This window comes from Salvelinus sp. IW2-2015, unplaced genomic scaffold (assembly GCF_002910315.2).
Source record: "Salvelinus sp. IW2-2015 unplaced genomic scaffold, ASM291031v2 Un_scaffold3460, whole genome shotgun sequence".
Lineage (NCBI taxonomy): Eukaryota > Metazoa > Chordata > Actinopteri > Salmoniformes > Salmonidae > Salvelinus > Salvelinus sp. IW2-2015.
Genome location: NW_019944740.1, coordinates 66,758 through 80,315, shown reverse-complemented (window position 1 = coordinate 80,315; position 13,558 = coordinate 66,758). Strand labels below are relative to the sequence as shown.

The 13,558-nt window shown below is 42.6% G+C and overlaps 1 protein-coding gene across 1 annotated transcript in view; it reads right to left on the bottom strand.

Moving 5' to 3' along the window:
- The window catches only part of eef2kmt (eukaryotic elongation factor 2 lysine methyltransferase), a 12,194-nt gene extending 1,272 nt beyond the window's left edge, over positions 1-10,922 (bottom strand). Inside the window, 4 exon segments of the mRNA XM_024142819.2 lie at positions 9,932-10,033; positions 10,227-10,307; positions 10,432-10,494; positions 10,623-10,922. Of these exon segments, the coding sequence (XP_023998587.1) occupies positions 9,932-10,033; positions 10,227-10,307; positions 10,432-10,494; positions 10,623-10,748 (372 nt within the window). The 5' untranslated portion in view covers positions 10,749-10,922.
- Positions 10,923-13,558: the final 2,636 nt, after the last annotated feature.

Genomic DNA, 13,558 nt, shown 5'->3' with positions numbered 1-13,558 from the left:
CAAGCTAATAACAGGAGACAGCAGAAAACACAATTAGTTAACTCCCCTATCACACAAGATTGCTCTTTGTCGGTTTTCACTCTACTTATTAAAGACCAAAAACGGATAAATTAGGCTTGATATTTAGCATTCATCTAAGTGGGTTTGTCATGTGTGGGTTGGTTTTTGAAGACATACAATGTAGCTAATACTCCATTCTGTTGAATTCTCAAGGATCCGTTAAAGTAAACTGCTCAACATACAGATATAACTTCCCTTTAATGCAAATCTCTTGGGGACAGTTTTTGGGCTCTCACTCACTACGCTCACTACGCTCGACAGAGCAGCAGAGCATGCAGCTGTTGGTCGTTACTGCCAGGATTCAGGGCCAGAGGTCGAGAGACTAGTCTCTCACATGCAACCTACCTTGTGGTGGGAACACAGCAACAGACAGTTGGAATCAATCTACTACCTGATGTGGTGGAACCAGACACCACGACGAGAGACGCCCAGACCATCAACTCTAGCTAAACTGCCATTGAGTAACACAGCCAGCAGACGCACCAGACATCAACTCTACTACTTGAACTGTGGTGGTGGAACCAGCCAACAGACCAACCCAGACCATCAACTTCCCACCTGACCTGTGGTGGTGAACACAGCCAGAGACCAACCCAACATCAACTCTCCGCCACCTGAACCTGTGGTGGTGGAACACAGCCAGCAGACCGACCATGGTCCATATCACTGTGCCCAGATAAGTGGTATGTGCATAGAGTAAGAATAGCGACTATTCCCACGTAAATAGGCGAGGCTGTAGAGTAGAATCGGAGTATTCACGTTGGATTTGTAAGTGTTGGTGCTAGAATTAAGATGAAAGCTATAAGCTAAATGCTGGATGTTGGTTGTTGGGGCGCAGGTAGCCTAGTGGTTAACGTGTTTTGGACTAGTAACAAATGGTTGCAGATGAATCTTGGTTGACAAGGTAACATCTGTCGTTCTGCCCCTGAAACAAGGCAGTAAGGCCTTTTGAAAATAAGAATTTGTTCTTACTGACGTTGCTGTTAATCAGCAACAAAAAAAATGGGGTGCATTTTAGAAAACATGGGTAAGCTTAGCAAACATAGTGGCAGTTTTAATCATGCAATTATGCTGGTGATAAATCACATTTGACGTGAGACATTATCTACTGGCTGTTGACTACTTGTAAGATGACTGATAACAAGTCTTATCAGTCAACGATTGCTAATTCTGCTTCTCACTTTTAGGTTTTTACGCATCACGGAGCAAGCGTTTGTGTTTTTCTGTGCAGCATAAACTTGTAGCGCGGGTGTGCGGACCAGATCAGCCATGAATTCTCCGCAGGTGTGCAATGAGTCTCGTTCTAATCACCCACCGGGGTTCTACTCACGGCTTCACCTCGCCCTTCGCAACGGTCTAACTTCATCTTCTGCTTTCGTTTACGTGGTGTCCGGTCCGTGTTCAACACATTTCTGAATCTATCTAATAACGGTGGACTTGCCTCCACAATCCCAAGTTTTGGTCGGTTGGTACTAGCGGTGGTTGATCTGGTTGCTGAATACTTGCAATTATTTCCCGGTAGGTAATGGCGTTTCTTCTTGCTAAGATCATTTTGTGCCCGTTTAATCTGTGGTATGGTCAGATGTATGGTGTATTATTCCTTCATAAGTATGGAATCGTTTCTCCATCGCGTGCTCGCCTATGACGTATGATGCCATAATGTTTCCCTTGCAGGCACGGCTCATCAACACATGACGAGTATGTGTGTATTATTGGTGTCATTGGTGCTTCTGTCTTGGTATAGCAGATATATCAGCACTCATTATGAAGGCTGTCCTACTGCGATTCCGTTTAACGTCTACAGCTATTTCTGTGAATTACGCACCGTGTTTCGGCCTGGCATGTAACGACAACACCTGCAATGGGCTGTGGCTTCAGGTCTGAGCCTGGTTATCCTCCTCGGCCATGTCCTTCATCATTCTGTCCTTAGCATGAGTATTCTAATCGCTGTGTTCAGGATGAAAGCGTTTGAAGTCGTGTGAAAGCGCTGGCCATGCATGGCACCTCATCTAGTGGGGTATTCTTCTTTCGCGGTTCTGGCTATTTCAATGGTCGGGTTATTAGCGGCATCAACACAGACCTGACTGCGCGTACTGAGGGCCTGTCGCTTGGCCCTCGTGCTCCGCCTGTCTCAACCCCATCGTTACTCTCTGAAACTAAAGAGAATCCAGAACAAAGTGCTACATGTTCAGAGAATTAAAGGTCAGTAGTTTAACGGTTGAATCTTACGCATCCCAGGTTGCTACATAGCGCTTGTGACATTGCAGTGGCGGTTCTAGCTCTTATGGCTCCCTGGGCGACCCCATTAGCCGCCCCCACCCCACCCCCCAGAAAAAAGGCACCATTCTGCACTAACTGTAATTTTTTATTCAGACGTTGGAACACGCACATAAATAATCACAACATTTAAAAACTATATAAACATAAAAATATATACAAAAAATAAGATCATAAATATAAATAAAGAATTAACAAAGAAAATAGAAACAAATGTGTTGATTGGCACTGGAGGCGATCAACTACATTAACCACTCCCTAACATGTCAATAAGAGTCAAGACTAAACAATTCACTTGTGGTGTGCAGACTGGTTTTTTAATTTATTTCTTAACCATTTAACACAAACCGAAAAAATGGCAACAACTTGTCTGTGAAATTATATATTCACGTATTATGAATGAATTAAGGGGGGGGGGGGTGAATGAATTCCCCGCTCCCCCTACCCTTGGGCTTCTGTGGGCGAGACCTACAGGTCAACATACCGCCCCATCCATCTCGTATTTCTGAGTGGGAGAGTCCAGGCAGTAGCTGTCTATTCACAACCTAGAATCAGGAATCGCCCATCGATAAGGCTTACTTGACTACGGACCCCAAAGGTGACATGTATCATTGACGGTAAAGTGCAAATGAGCGATAGAACAAACCACTCAGCTCGCACATCGCTCAACAATTCACTCGATCTCTCTCTCTCTACTCTCTCGTCGCGGCGCACCCGCGTGCACGCCACAAGCACTAGCATAGCATCATCGGAGCGGCTGCCACGTCGCCTCACTCACTCAATCCGCCACTGTATGTGCGTAACGTTACCCGACCATGTTGTCAGGTGGATTGAAATGGGGGGACATGAATGTAATCATGCATACTTATCTGTCCCTCCTTTTAAGTTTTACATTTGTAAAGCACTTGGCATTTTCATCGCTTTAATAGCGCGCTTTCAACTACGAGCGACAATGACATGTTTTGTTTTCAATATTTACATGCATGCTCCTATGTTCATCCTATTTTTTAACACAGCAGTATCACAGAAAAATGTTATCAATAACTTACACTTTCTTTCCAGCTTTCCTACAAGACAGAGGTGGCTAGAGGAAGAGCTATACGGACGCGACATGCGCGCATATTCGTACATGCGAAACCGAGCAAACACACATCGTCACTCGCGCATCTCCAAATCACTCAAACTTATGGAAAGCCAACAACACTGTTTCGCACTCATCTCATTCATCTCACTCTCCAACTCACGCTCACTACTACACTTCCTCTCACTACATGTCTCTGCAACTAATCATCACTAGCATTCCTATCTGTGTCATAACCAACAACAATATTCCCAACATCCATCTTCTAGTAAAAAAGCAGAACTCAACACATACTGTATCTCTGTAATCGTTTTATTTTCTGAGTGCTTAAACAGGTTTTTTTTAATAAGTCTACCTGGTTGATCCTTTCTTTTGTCAATAGTTTTCCATATTTGTCATCCACGTTTTTTAACATGTTAAATTTCTGATTTTTAAAGCATGCCAGACGTGCAATATTTGTAATAAATATAAAGTGCTCACACTATACTCTTTAATATCATCACTCTCTTCGCTCGAATACAAGCCTTGGTCAACTGCAGGGTTTAGAAACAAGCTCATTTTTAGAGTATGAACTGTAGAGACTATGTGTTTCCTTTGGCAACGTAACCCCACTCCACGTAGTGCGACCTGTCATTTCAGGGAGGGGGTTGCCTGGTTTTGCTGTTATCTTTGAAGTAGTAGTGTCAATATCAGTTTGCAACAATGTAAACGGTTTTTTTTTGTAATAACCTCCATAAAAACATGGTTCTCTTCTTTTGCTTTCTGAGTAACGCGTCATAAATGCAGGTGGTTTACTCCTCTTCAAGAACACACGGACGCCACCACCCCCACACCCCACCCCCCACAACACACCCCCACACTTGTGGTTGCCTGCACTGGTGTTGTTATCCTAATCATTGTGTGGCGACACTCGGCTGTTTGTTTATCTATTGTTGTCAGCTGCCTCGTCTGTTGGTTTCTAATTTCTTAGGGTTGTCGTTGGCGACAATGTCTTGTTTCCTAAATCTATTGGTGTCGGTGACATCGTCCTGTTTTCTATCCTCTTGTTGTCAGTTGACCTATTCTGTCTGGTTTTTATGTGTACTGCTTGGTCTTTGTGGCGGTATGTCTTATGGTTGGTCCTGTTGTTGTTTTCATTATGTGTCGGCTGACTGTCCTGTTGTCTATTTATTGTTGTCAGGTGAACTCGTTTTGTGTGTTCCTTATTCTAATTGTTGTTCGGTGCCTGAACTCGTCCTGGTTGTTTTCCTAATTCCTATTGTTTGTTGGCTGACAACTCGTCTGTTGTGTCGTTCGTCCTAATTCTAAAATTGTTGTCGAGTGACACTCGTAATCACTGTTGTTCCTAATCATTGTTGTGGCATGCACTCGTCCTGTTTTTTCCTAATTCTATTGTTGTCAGCTGACACTCGTCCTGGTTGTTTTTCCGTAATTCCTATTGTTTTGTCGGGCTGACATCGTGGTTTTCCTAATTCTATGTTGTCCAGCTGAGCATGGGTCAGTCCTGATTGTCTTAATTCTATGTTGTCAGCTGACACTGTCCTGTGGTTTCTAATTATAATTGTTGTCGGCTGAATTCTGTTGTTTCTAATTCTATGGTTTGTCCGCTGACAACTCGTCCTGCTGTTTCCTAATGTTGTCGTCCTTCTTTATTCTTGTTGTGGCATTTGTTTTCCTTCTATTGTGTCGTGGCATGCCTGGTATTAATTCTTTGGTTTCGCTGCTGTGTTGTTTTATATTGTTGTCCGCTTGCCTCGTCTGTTTGTTTCCTAAATTCAGTTTGTCGGGTGACAACCATCTTTATGTCTGTTGTTTCCTAATTCTATTGTTGTAGCGACACGTCCTGTTGTTTTCCTAATTATGTTGTGCGCCACTCGTCGCTGTTTCCCCTATTTTTCTCTCTCTCCTTCTCCTTTCGTCTCTAAAAATCTATTGTTTGAGCTGGACCAACGGATCGTGTCCAGCTGGAATCAATTAGGAATTTAGGAAACAACAGGACGAGTGTCAGCCGACAACAATAGAATTAGGAAACAACAGGCGAGTGTCAGCTGACAAACATAGAATTAGGAAACAACAGGACATGAGTGTCAGCTGACAACAATAGAATTAGGAAACAACAGGACAGTGTCAGCGACAACAATAGAATTAGGAAACAACAGGACGAGTGTCAGCCTGACAAAATAGATTAGGAAACAACAGGACGTGTCAGCTGACAACAATAGAATAGGAACAACAGGACAGGGTGTCAGCCGACAACAATAGTAATGGAAACAACAGGACGAGTGTACACTGACAACATAGAATTAGGAAACAACAGGACGAGTGTCAGCCGACAACAATAGAATTAGGAAACAACAGGACGAGTGTCAGCCGCAACAATAGAATTAGGAAACAACACGGACGAGTGTCAGCCGACAACAATAGAATTAGAAACACAGGACGAGTGTCAGCCGACAACATAGAATTAGGACACACAGGACGAGTGTCAGCTGACAACAATAGAATTAGGAAACAACAGGACAAGTTCAGCGACAACAATAGGAATTAGGAAACAACAGGACGGAGGCAGCCGACAACAATAGAATTAGGAAACACAGGAGCGAGTGTCAGCTCGACAACAATGAGAATTAGGAAAGCACACAATGGCAAAATGTGTAGTCCGACAGGACAATAAGAATTAGGAAACCAGGACGAAGTGCTACGCTGAACACAATAGAATTAGGAAACAACAGCACAATAGTGTCAGCTCGACAACAATAGAAGATTAGGAAACAACAGGACGAGAGTGTCAGCACGTAACAACATAGAATTAGGAAACAACAGGACGAGTGTCAGCGAAACACATAGAATTAGGAAACAACAGGACATGTCAGCGACAACAATAGAATTAGGAACAACAGGACGATGTGTCAGCCGACACAAATAGAATTAGGAACACCAAGAGGACGAGTGTCAGCTGACACAATAGATGAATTAGAAACAAACCAGGACCAAGGTGTCAGCGACACAATAGATTGAGGAAACAGCAGGACTGTTCAGGCAGACTAAATTTAGGAACCTGGTGAACAGACAAGTAGTGTGCAGCGTGATTCAGGGCGCACAACAGATAGAAAATCTAGGCAACACAAACGACGACATGGTCAGGCGACAACATAGAATGTCAGGACGCGATGTCAGTAAACAATACAACTGGAACAATAGAAATCAGAAGACGCAGCACTGACAACAATAGAATTAGGAAACAATTCAGGACAAGTAGGCCAGAGTTCAGCCAGACAAAACTAGAAATCAATAGAGAACACTAGCAACAGGACAAGTGTTCAGCTGAACAGATAGAAGAAACAGCATGCTAGAAACCAACTGCAAAGGAGCCAGCATAGGTGTACAGGACCACGACAACAATAGAATTAGGAAACAACAGGACGAGTGTCAGCTGACAACAAATAGAATTAGGAAACAACAGGACATGTCAGCTGACAACAATAGAATTAGGAAACAACAGGACGAGTGTCAGCCGACAACAATAGAATTAGGAAACAACAGGACGAGTGTCAGCTGACAACAATAGAATTAGGAAAAACAGGACATGTCAGCCGACAACAATAGAATTAGGAAACAAAACGAGTGTAGCTGACAAAATAGAATTAGGAACAACAGGACGAGTGTCAGCTGACAACAATAGAATTAGGAAACAACAGGCCGAGTGTCAGCTGACAACAATAGAATTAGGAAACAGCAGGACGAGTGTCAGCTGACAACATAGAATTAGGAAACACACGGACGAGTGTCAGCTGACAACATAGAATTAGGAAACAACAGGACGAGTGTCAGCTGACAACAATAGAATTAGGAAAACAACAGGACGAGTGTCAGCTGACAACAATAGAATTAGGAAACAACAGGACGAGTGTCAGCCGACAACAATAGAATTAGGAAACAACAGGACGAGTGTCAGCTGACAACAATAGAATTAGGAAACAACAGGACGAGTGTCAGCTGACAACAATAGAATTAGGAAACAACAGGACGTGTGTCAGCCGACAACAATAGAATTAGGAAACAACAGGACATGTCAGCCGACAACAATAGAATTAGGAAACAACAGGACATGTCAGCCGACAACAATAGAATTAGGAAACAACAGGACGTGTGTCAGCTGACAACAATAGAATTAGGAACAACAGGACAAGTGTCAGCTGACAACAATAGAATTAGGAAAAAAGTATATATTAGAAATAATTAAAGGCTGGATTCAATCCATATCGCCAAAGCATCGCAGAAGATCAGCATACAAATGTAAAGGTCATTTCTGACTGAGTTGACATATGCAGTGTTTATTGTGAAGTCTCCGCGACAGAGGGAACTTGCCTTTAAAGCGGACCTTCAGCTTTACGGATTGAATAGAATAGAGACAGACCATGTTCCTACCTGCAGCGATGACCGTGGTGGCTCTGATCTCTCTCAGCTGCTTCTCTGTCACCTCCTCCCAGTCCAGATGCTCCACACACACTCTGGGAGAGTTCTGGTTGTCCAGCCCTTGAGCTGGATGTTGTCCCTCAGTCTATGTAGAACGCTGAGGTGACAGTCACTGAACACGTAGCTGGGGGATAGCAGGACCTACACCACTGCTATACCAGTCAACCCTAACACACAGCCCAGCTCTAGGACTGTCCTGTAGGAGGAGAGAGCAGGACAGGACTCACAACTGCTATACCAGTCAACCCTACACCACAGCCCAGCTCTAGGACTGTCCTGTAGGAGGAGAGAGCAGAGACAGGACTCACACTGCTATACCAGTCAACCCTACACCACAGCCCAGCTCTAGGACTGTCCTGTAGGAGGAGAGAGCAGAGACAGGACTCACACTGCTATACCAGTCAACCCTACACCACAGCCCAGCTCTAGGACTGTCCTGTAGGAGGAGAGAGCAGAGACAGGACTCACACTGCTATACCAGTCAACCACACACACAGCCCAGCTCTAGGACTGTCCTGTAGAGGAGAGAGCAGAGACAGGACTCACACTGCTATACCAGTCAACCCTACACCACAGCCCAGCTCTAGGACTGTCCTGTAGAAGGAGAGAACAGAGACAGGACTCACACTGCTATACCAGTCAACCCTACACCACAGCCCAGCTCTAGGACTGCCCTGTAGGAGGAGAGAGCAGAGACAGGACTCACACTGCTATACCAGTCAACCCTACACCAAGCCCAGCTCTAGGACTGTCCTGTAGAAGGAGAGAACAGAGACAGGACACACACAAACACAACACACACACACACACACACACACACACACACACACAACACACACACACACACACACACACACACACACACACACACACACACACACACACACACACCACACACAGTAGTGTACCAACCTGTCAGTTTTATTTTTTACCGTTATTTTACCAGGTAAGTTGACTGAGAACACGTTCTCATTTGCAGCAACGACCTGGGGAATAGTTACAGGGGAGAGGAGGGGGATGAATGAGCCAATTGTAAACTGGGGATTATTAGGTGACCGTGATGGTTGAGGGCCAGATTGGGAATTTAGCCAGGACACCGGGGTTAACACCCCTACTTCTACGATAAGTGCCATGGGATCTTTAATGACCTCAGAGAGTCAGGACACCCGTTTAACGTCCCATCCGAAAGACGGCACCCTACACAGGCAGTGTCCCCAATCACTGCCCTGGGGCATTGGGATCTTTGTTTAGACCAGAGGAAAGAGTGCCTCCTACTGGCCCTCCAACACCACTTCCAGCAGCACCTGGTCTCCCATCCAGGGACTGACCAGGACCAACCCTGCTTAGCTTCAGAAGCAAGCCAGCAGTGGTATGCAGGGTGGTATGCTGCTGGCATACCAGTGAAGACGTGTGTGTTCTCCAGACAGAACACAATGACATAACACACACAGTAGTGTACCAACCTGTCAGTGAGGATGTGTGTGTTCTCCAGACAGAACACAATGACATACACACACAAGTAGTGTACCAACCTGTCAGTGAAGACGTTGTGTGTTCTCCAGAGCCCATTCAGCCAGGTAAAGAGCAGCCTCCCATGTGACCAGGCCTGTTGTTCCCTCAGAGATCACAGCTGTACTCTCTGATAGACTCACTGCTTCTCCACACGGCTACACACACACACACACACACACACACACACACTGTAAATATAAAATTCATATTTAATTAAAGTAATCCTTAAATTAATAATAATTGTATTATTTTAAAGGATAAAATAGAGGTCCCGTGTGGCTCAGCTGGTGATGCTTGCAACACCAGGGTTGTGGGTTCAATTCCCATGGGGGACCAGTATGAAAAAATGTATGCACTCACTACTGGAAGTTGTTCTGGACAAGAGTGTCTGCTAAATGACAAAATGTAGAATACAGTTTCTGTTGAATACAGTTTCTGTTGAATACAGTTTCTGTAGAATACAGTTTCTGTTGAATACAGTTTCTGTTGAATACAGTGTGGTGTTTTGAAAGGTGTGTGTATTACCAGTAAATAGCTCTTGTAGCACTCTGTCCCCTCCTCTACCCCCAGGACTTCACCCAGTGCATCATAGAGCTCATCCAGGGGCTCGCGCCCACTGGCTTCATGCTGTGCACACAGGGAAGAGAAGCATCACTTTACTGTTGTTCGCTTTAACAAAATGGACAATAAAGTTATACTTTATTGTATTCATGTAAAATGTGTAAGAATTGCCTTTTCAAATGCACCAGTTACTGTACACTAGTGAACTATTTCTGACAGAATGATACCAGACAAAAATATATCAGATAAAAGAACCCACCCTTTTGATGAGCTGAGACAGAAACAGTCTCCTATATCTTACTGAGGGAGGATGTTTACAGCACAGTGGATGAAGGCATGTCTGTAAACAGGTGACAATAGTCATTGTTAGTGTGGTTTCCAACACGGAAATCCAATGTACTGTTTCTATATATTGAACTAAATAGGCATGGCATTAAAAAAATGCTTTGACAGTTAGGCAATACCTGCTTTAGAATGTCTAGAATAATTTCTGATGAGCTGTCATTCTCGAGCTCCCTTTCAAGGAACTGTAGAAAACAACAATAAATGTTATTACTGTATTCATGTCTTACTATTCCTAAACAAAAAAAAAAATACATTCAATTTATGATGCAGACCCTACATAGTACAACATGCAAGCAGCCCCGCTACTTACATTCCATGGGAAATTTGACAGTTGACTCATAGTGAAAAAGGAGACTTTAAAGTTATATATAACATCTGCTCTATTCCTTATGCAAGTGACTTTGTTTTTTTTGGTCTGATCCTTAGACAGATACATTTCGTTAATTTTCAACCAATATTACAGTGATATAATTCCCGAGAAATGATTTACACTAAACCACAGACTGGCCACGTGTTTCCCTGAGTTTGTTGTCTTCCTCTTTACCCAAGAAGCACTCKTCCTGTCGCAATGCCTGATGGTCAATGTAGTATAATCATGACAGACAGTAACGTGATAAGGGATACATCTTCTTTTTTTTTAAAGAAAGTACAAAATTATAAAACCTTTACAATGAGATGAGAGCTGTATTTTATTTCCCAATAAAACCTGTATCTGTGGGCCTACTGTTCTCAGTGCCGCCACCCTTTAAAACTGATACAAGTCTACTGTTTTAGACCACTCCCCCTGTCTGTGTTATCTCTACCTCCACAACTGTCATCCCAAATAAATGAAGCACCCAAAATGTGCCAGATTACGATATGTAGCCTACTAAAGCTGCATAAGGACATAGCTATTCTTCTGAAATGTGACTTTCTTTGACATTTCATATGGAATTAAGATCTCGTCTAAATGAACAAGCTATGCACATGGGTGTAAGACATTATGGACAGTGGATGTGGGTTACTTATAATATCTACTTGTCTAAAGCTTTTTCAGCCCGCTCTTTTCTTGCAGTGTCATTCAGAGGAGATAACACCTCTACAGTTGTTCTTCATTCAACAGAATGACCTCCAACAGCAAACAAACACGTCTGAACATTGAAGGTAACAAATGTCATTCGAGGGTGATGTTTTCAAATTTTGTAATACTATATTAAAATGGATATTAATGGCTGCCTTATTGAGTCGAAATGAGATTCAATGTTTGATCACAATCGTTTTGGTTATAATGAAAAATGTGTCCTTTTCAACTGGCAGAAATGGATGGGATCTTTTTTAAAGAATATTCAGTGGTAGTGGAATTCAGTGGCCATAATAAAGTGTAGTATTTTATGATTATATTTGATATTATTAGGCTAAATATCAAGCTTTTTGTTGTGAATGGAAATTACTATCAAACAGAAGGGTTAGTTCAGATTTTACACAGAACTGCTACCTCATCTCATCCAGCAATCCACCGGAACTCTTGTTACTGCAATGATATTCCAACCGGAGCGTAATTGTTGACGGTCTATCAACAACAAAGATGGCTACCCACAGACGCTAACTTCAATTTGACAATTGAAGGGTAAATCATGTAACGGTACCATCCCAATGTTTGAAACTGGATTGACATCATATTGAGAAAAGCAGATTTTCTTCAAATATAAATAAACAACCCTGCAGGTATGGAATATTTTTGCATTATTTGCCGAAATGTTGTTAGCTAGCTGAAGACGGATTTAGCCGTTACTAGCTAACGTTAGCTAACCACGTAAGCTAATGTCTGTCTCTGCACTGTGCGCCCAGTGTGGATAGTTGCCTGCAGAATATATTATCAATGACATTGAAGATATGCATCACATCAGAGAGGAATACAGAAACTATTGTTGATTGCTGTTGATTTTATTTTGACAACGGATAACGTTACGGGTGTCGCACAGCCTAGCCTCCGAAGCTGGCTGGAGTGTGCACTAACTTTGATTAGGGCCTATTTTTGCTCTTTTAATAAAACTAAGCTTCTCACTTTGTCTCAAACGTATACTGCAAATAGTCGATTAATGCCCAAAATGGTTTCGAATGTTATATTAACATGTAACGTAGTTTAGGCAGCAATAGTGCTGTTATAGATGTGACGGGAAACTAAAGCACGACAGCCAAATCAATAGTTAAGCCCACAGGCATGGTTGGCATGGAAACGAATGCAAGGCTCAATATTCTGAAGGACACAAAGAGGGCAGCAGTGGACAAAGGCAACGGAACTCAACTGAAGCTGTCMGACAATGATTCGTTTTAGTTGACTAACAACAGCTGTTCTGATTGCTGAATTGAAATGTCGGCTGACAGTTTGAATGGGTCACTCTGACAACCCTCCTGATTCTTGGTCATGTTTATTAAACAAGATCGGCTCACACCACACGAGGACATTCACAATTTGACAAGATGGAACACTGGTATACACAGTATAACTAAACTATATATAGACCTTAACTATGTTATTACTTTTTGGGGGAACTAGTGTAGGTGGGTAATGGGTATACTAATTATTGATAACTAGTGTAGCTGGGTATGGTATACTGATTATTGGTAACTAGTTAGCTGGGTAATGGGTATAACTATTATTGGTAACTAGTGTAGGTTGGGTAATGGGTATACTAATTTTTTATTGGTAACTAGTGTAGCTGGGTAATGTTTCAGTATACTGATTAATTGGTAACTAGTGTAGCTGGGTAATGGGTATAATTTCGTAATTGGTAGGTAACTAGTGTAGCTGGGTAATGGGTATACTAGGAATTATTGGTAACTAGTAGTAGTGCCGTGGGTAATGGGTATACTAATTATTGGGTAACTAGTATAGCTGGGTAGATGGTTATATCGCTAATTATTGCGTAACTAGTGGTATGGGGTTATGGGTATACTAATTATTTGGTAACTAGATATAGCTGGGTAATGGGTATACTACTTATTGTAACTAGTGTACGGGTGGTGGGTTGGAATGGTGTATGGGTACTAACTTATTGGTAACTATTATAGCTGGTAATGGGTATACTAATTATTGTTAACTAGTGTAGCTGGGTAATGGGTATACTAATTAATTGGTAACTAGTATATGCTGGGTAATGGGTATACTAATTATTGGTATAGTGTAGCTGGTAATGGGATACTAATTATTGGTAACTAGTGTAGCTGGGTATGGGTACTACTAATTATTGGTAACTAGTATAGCTG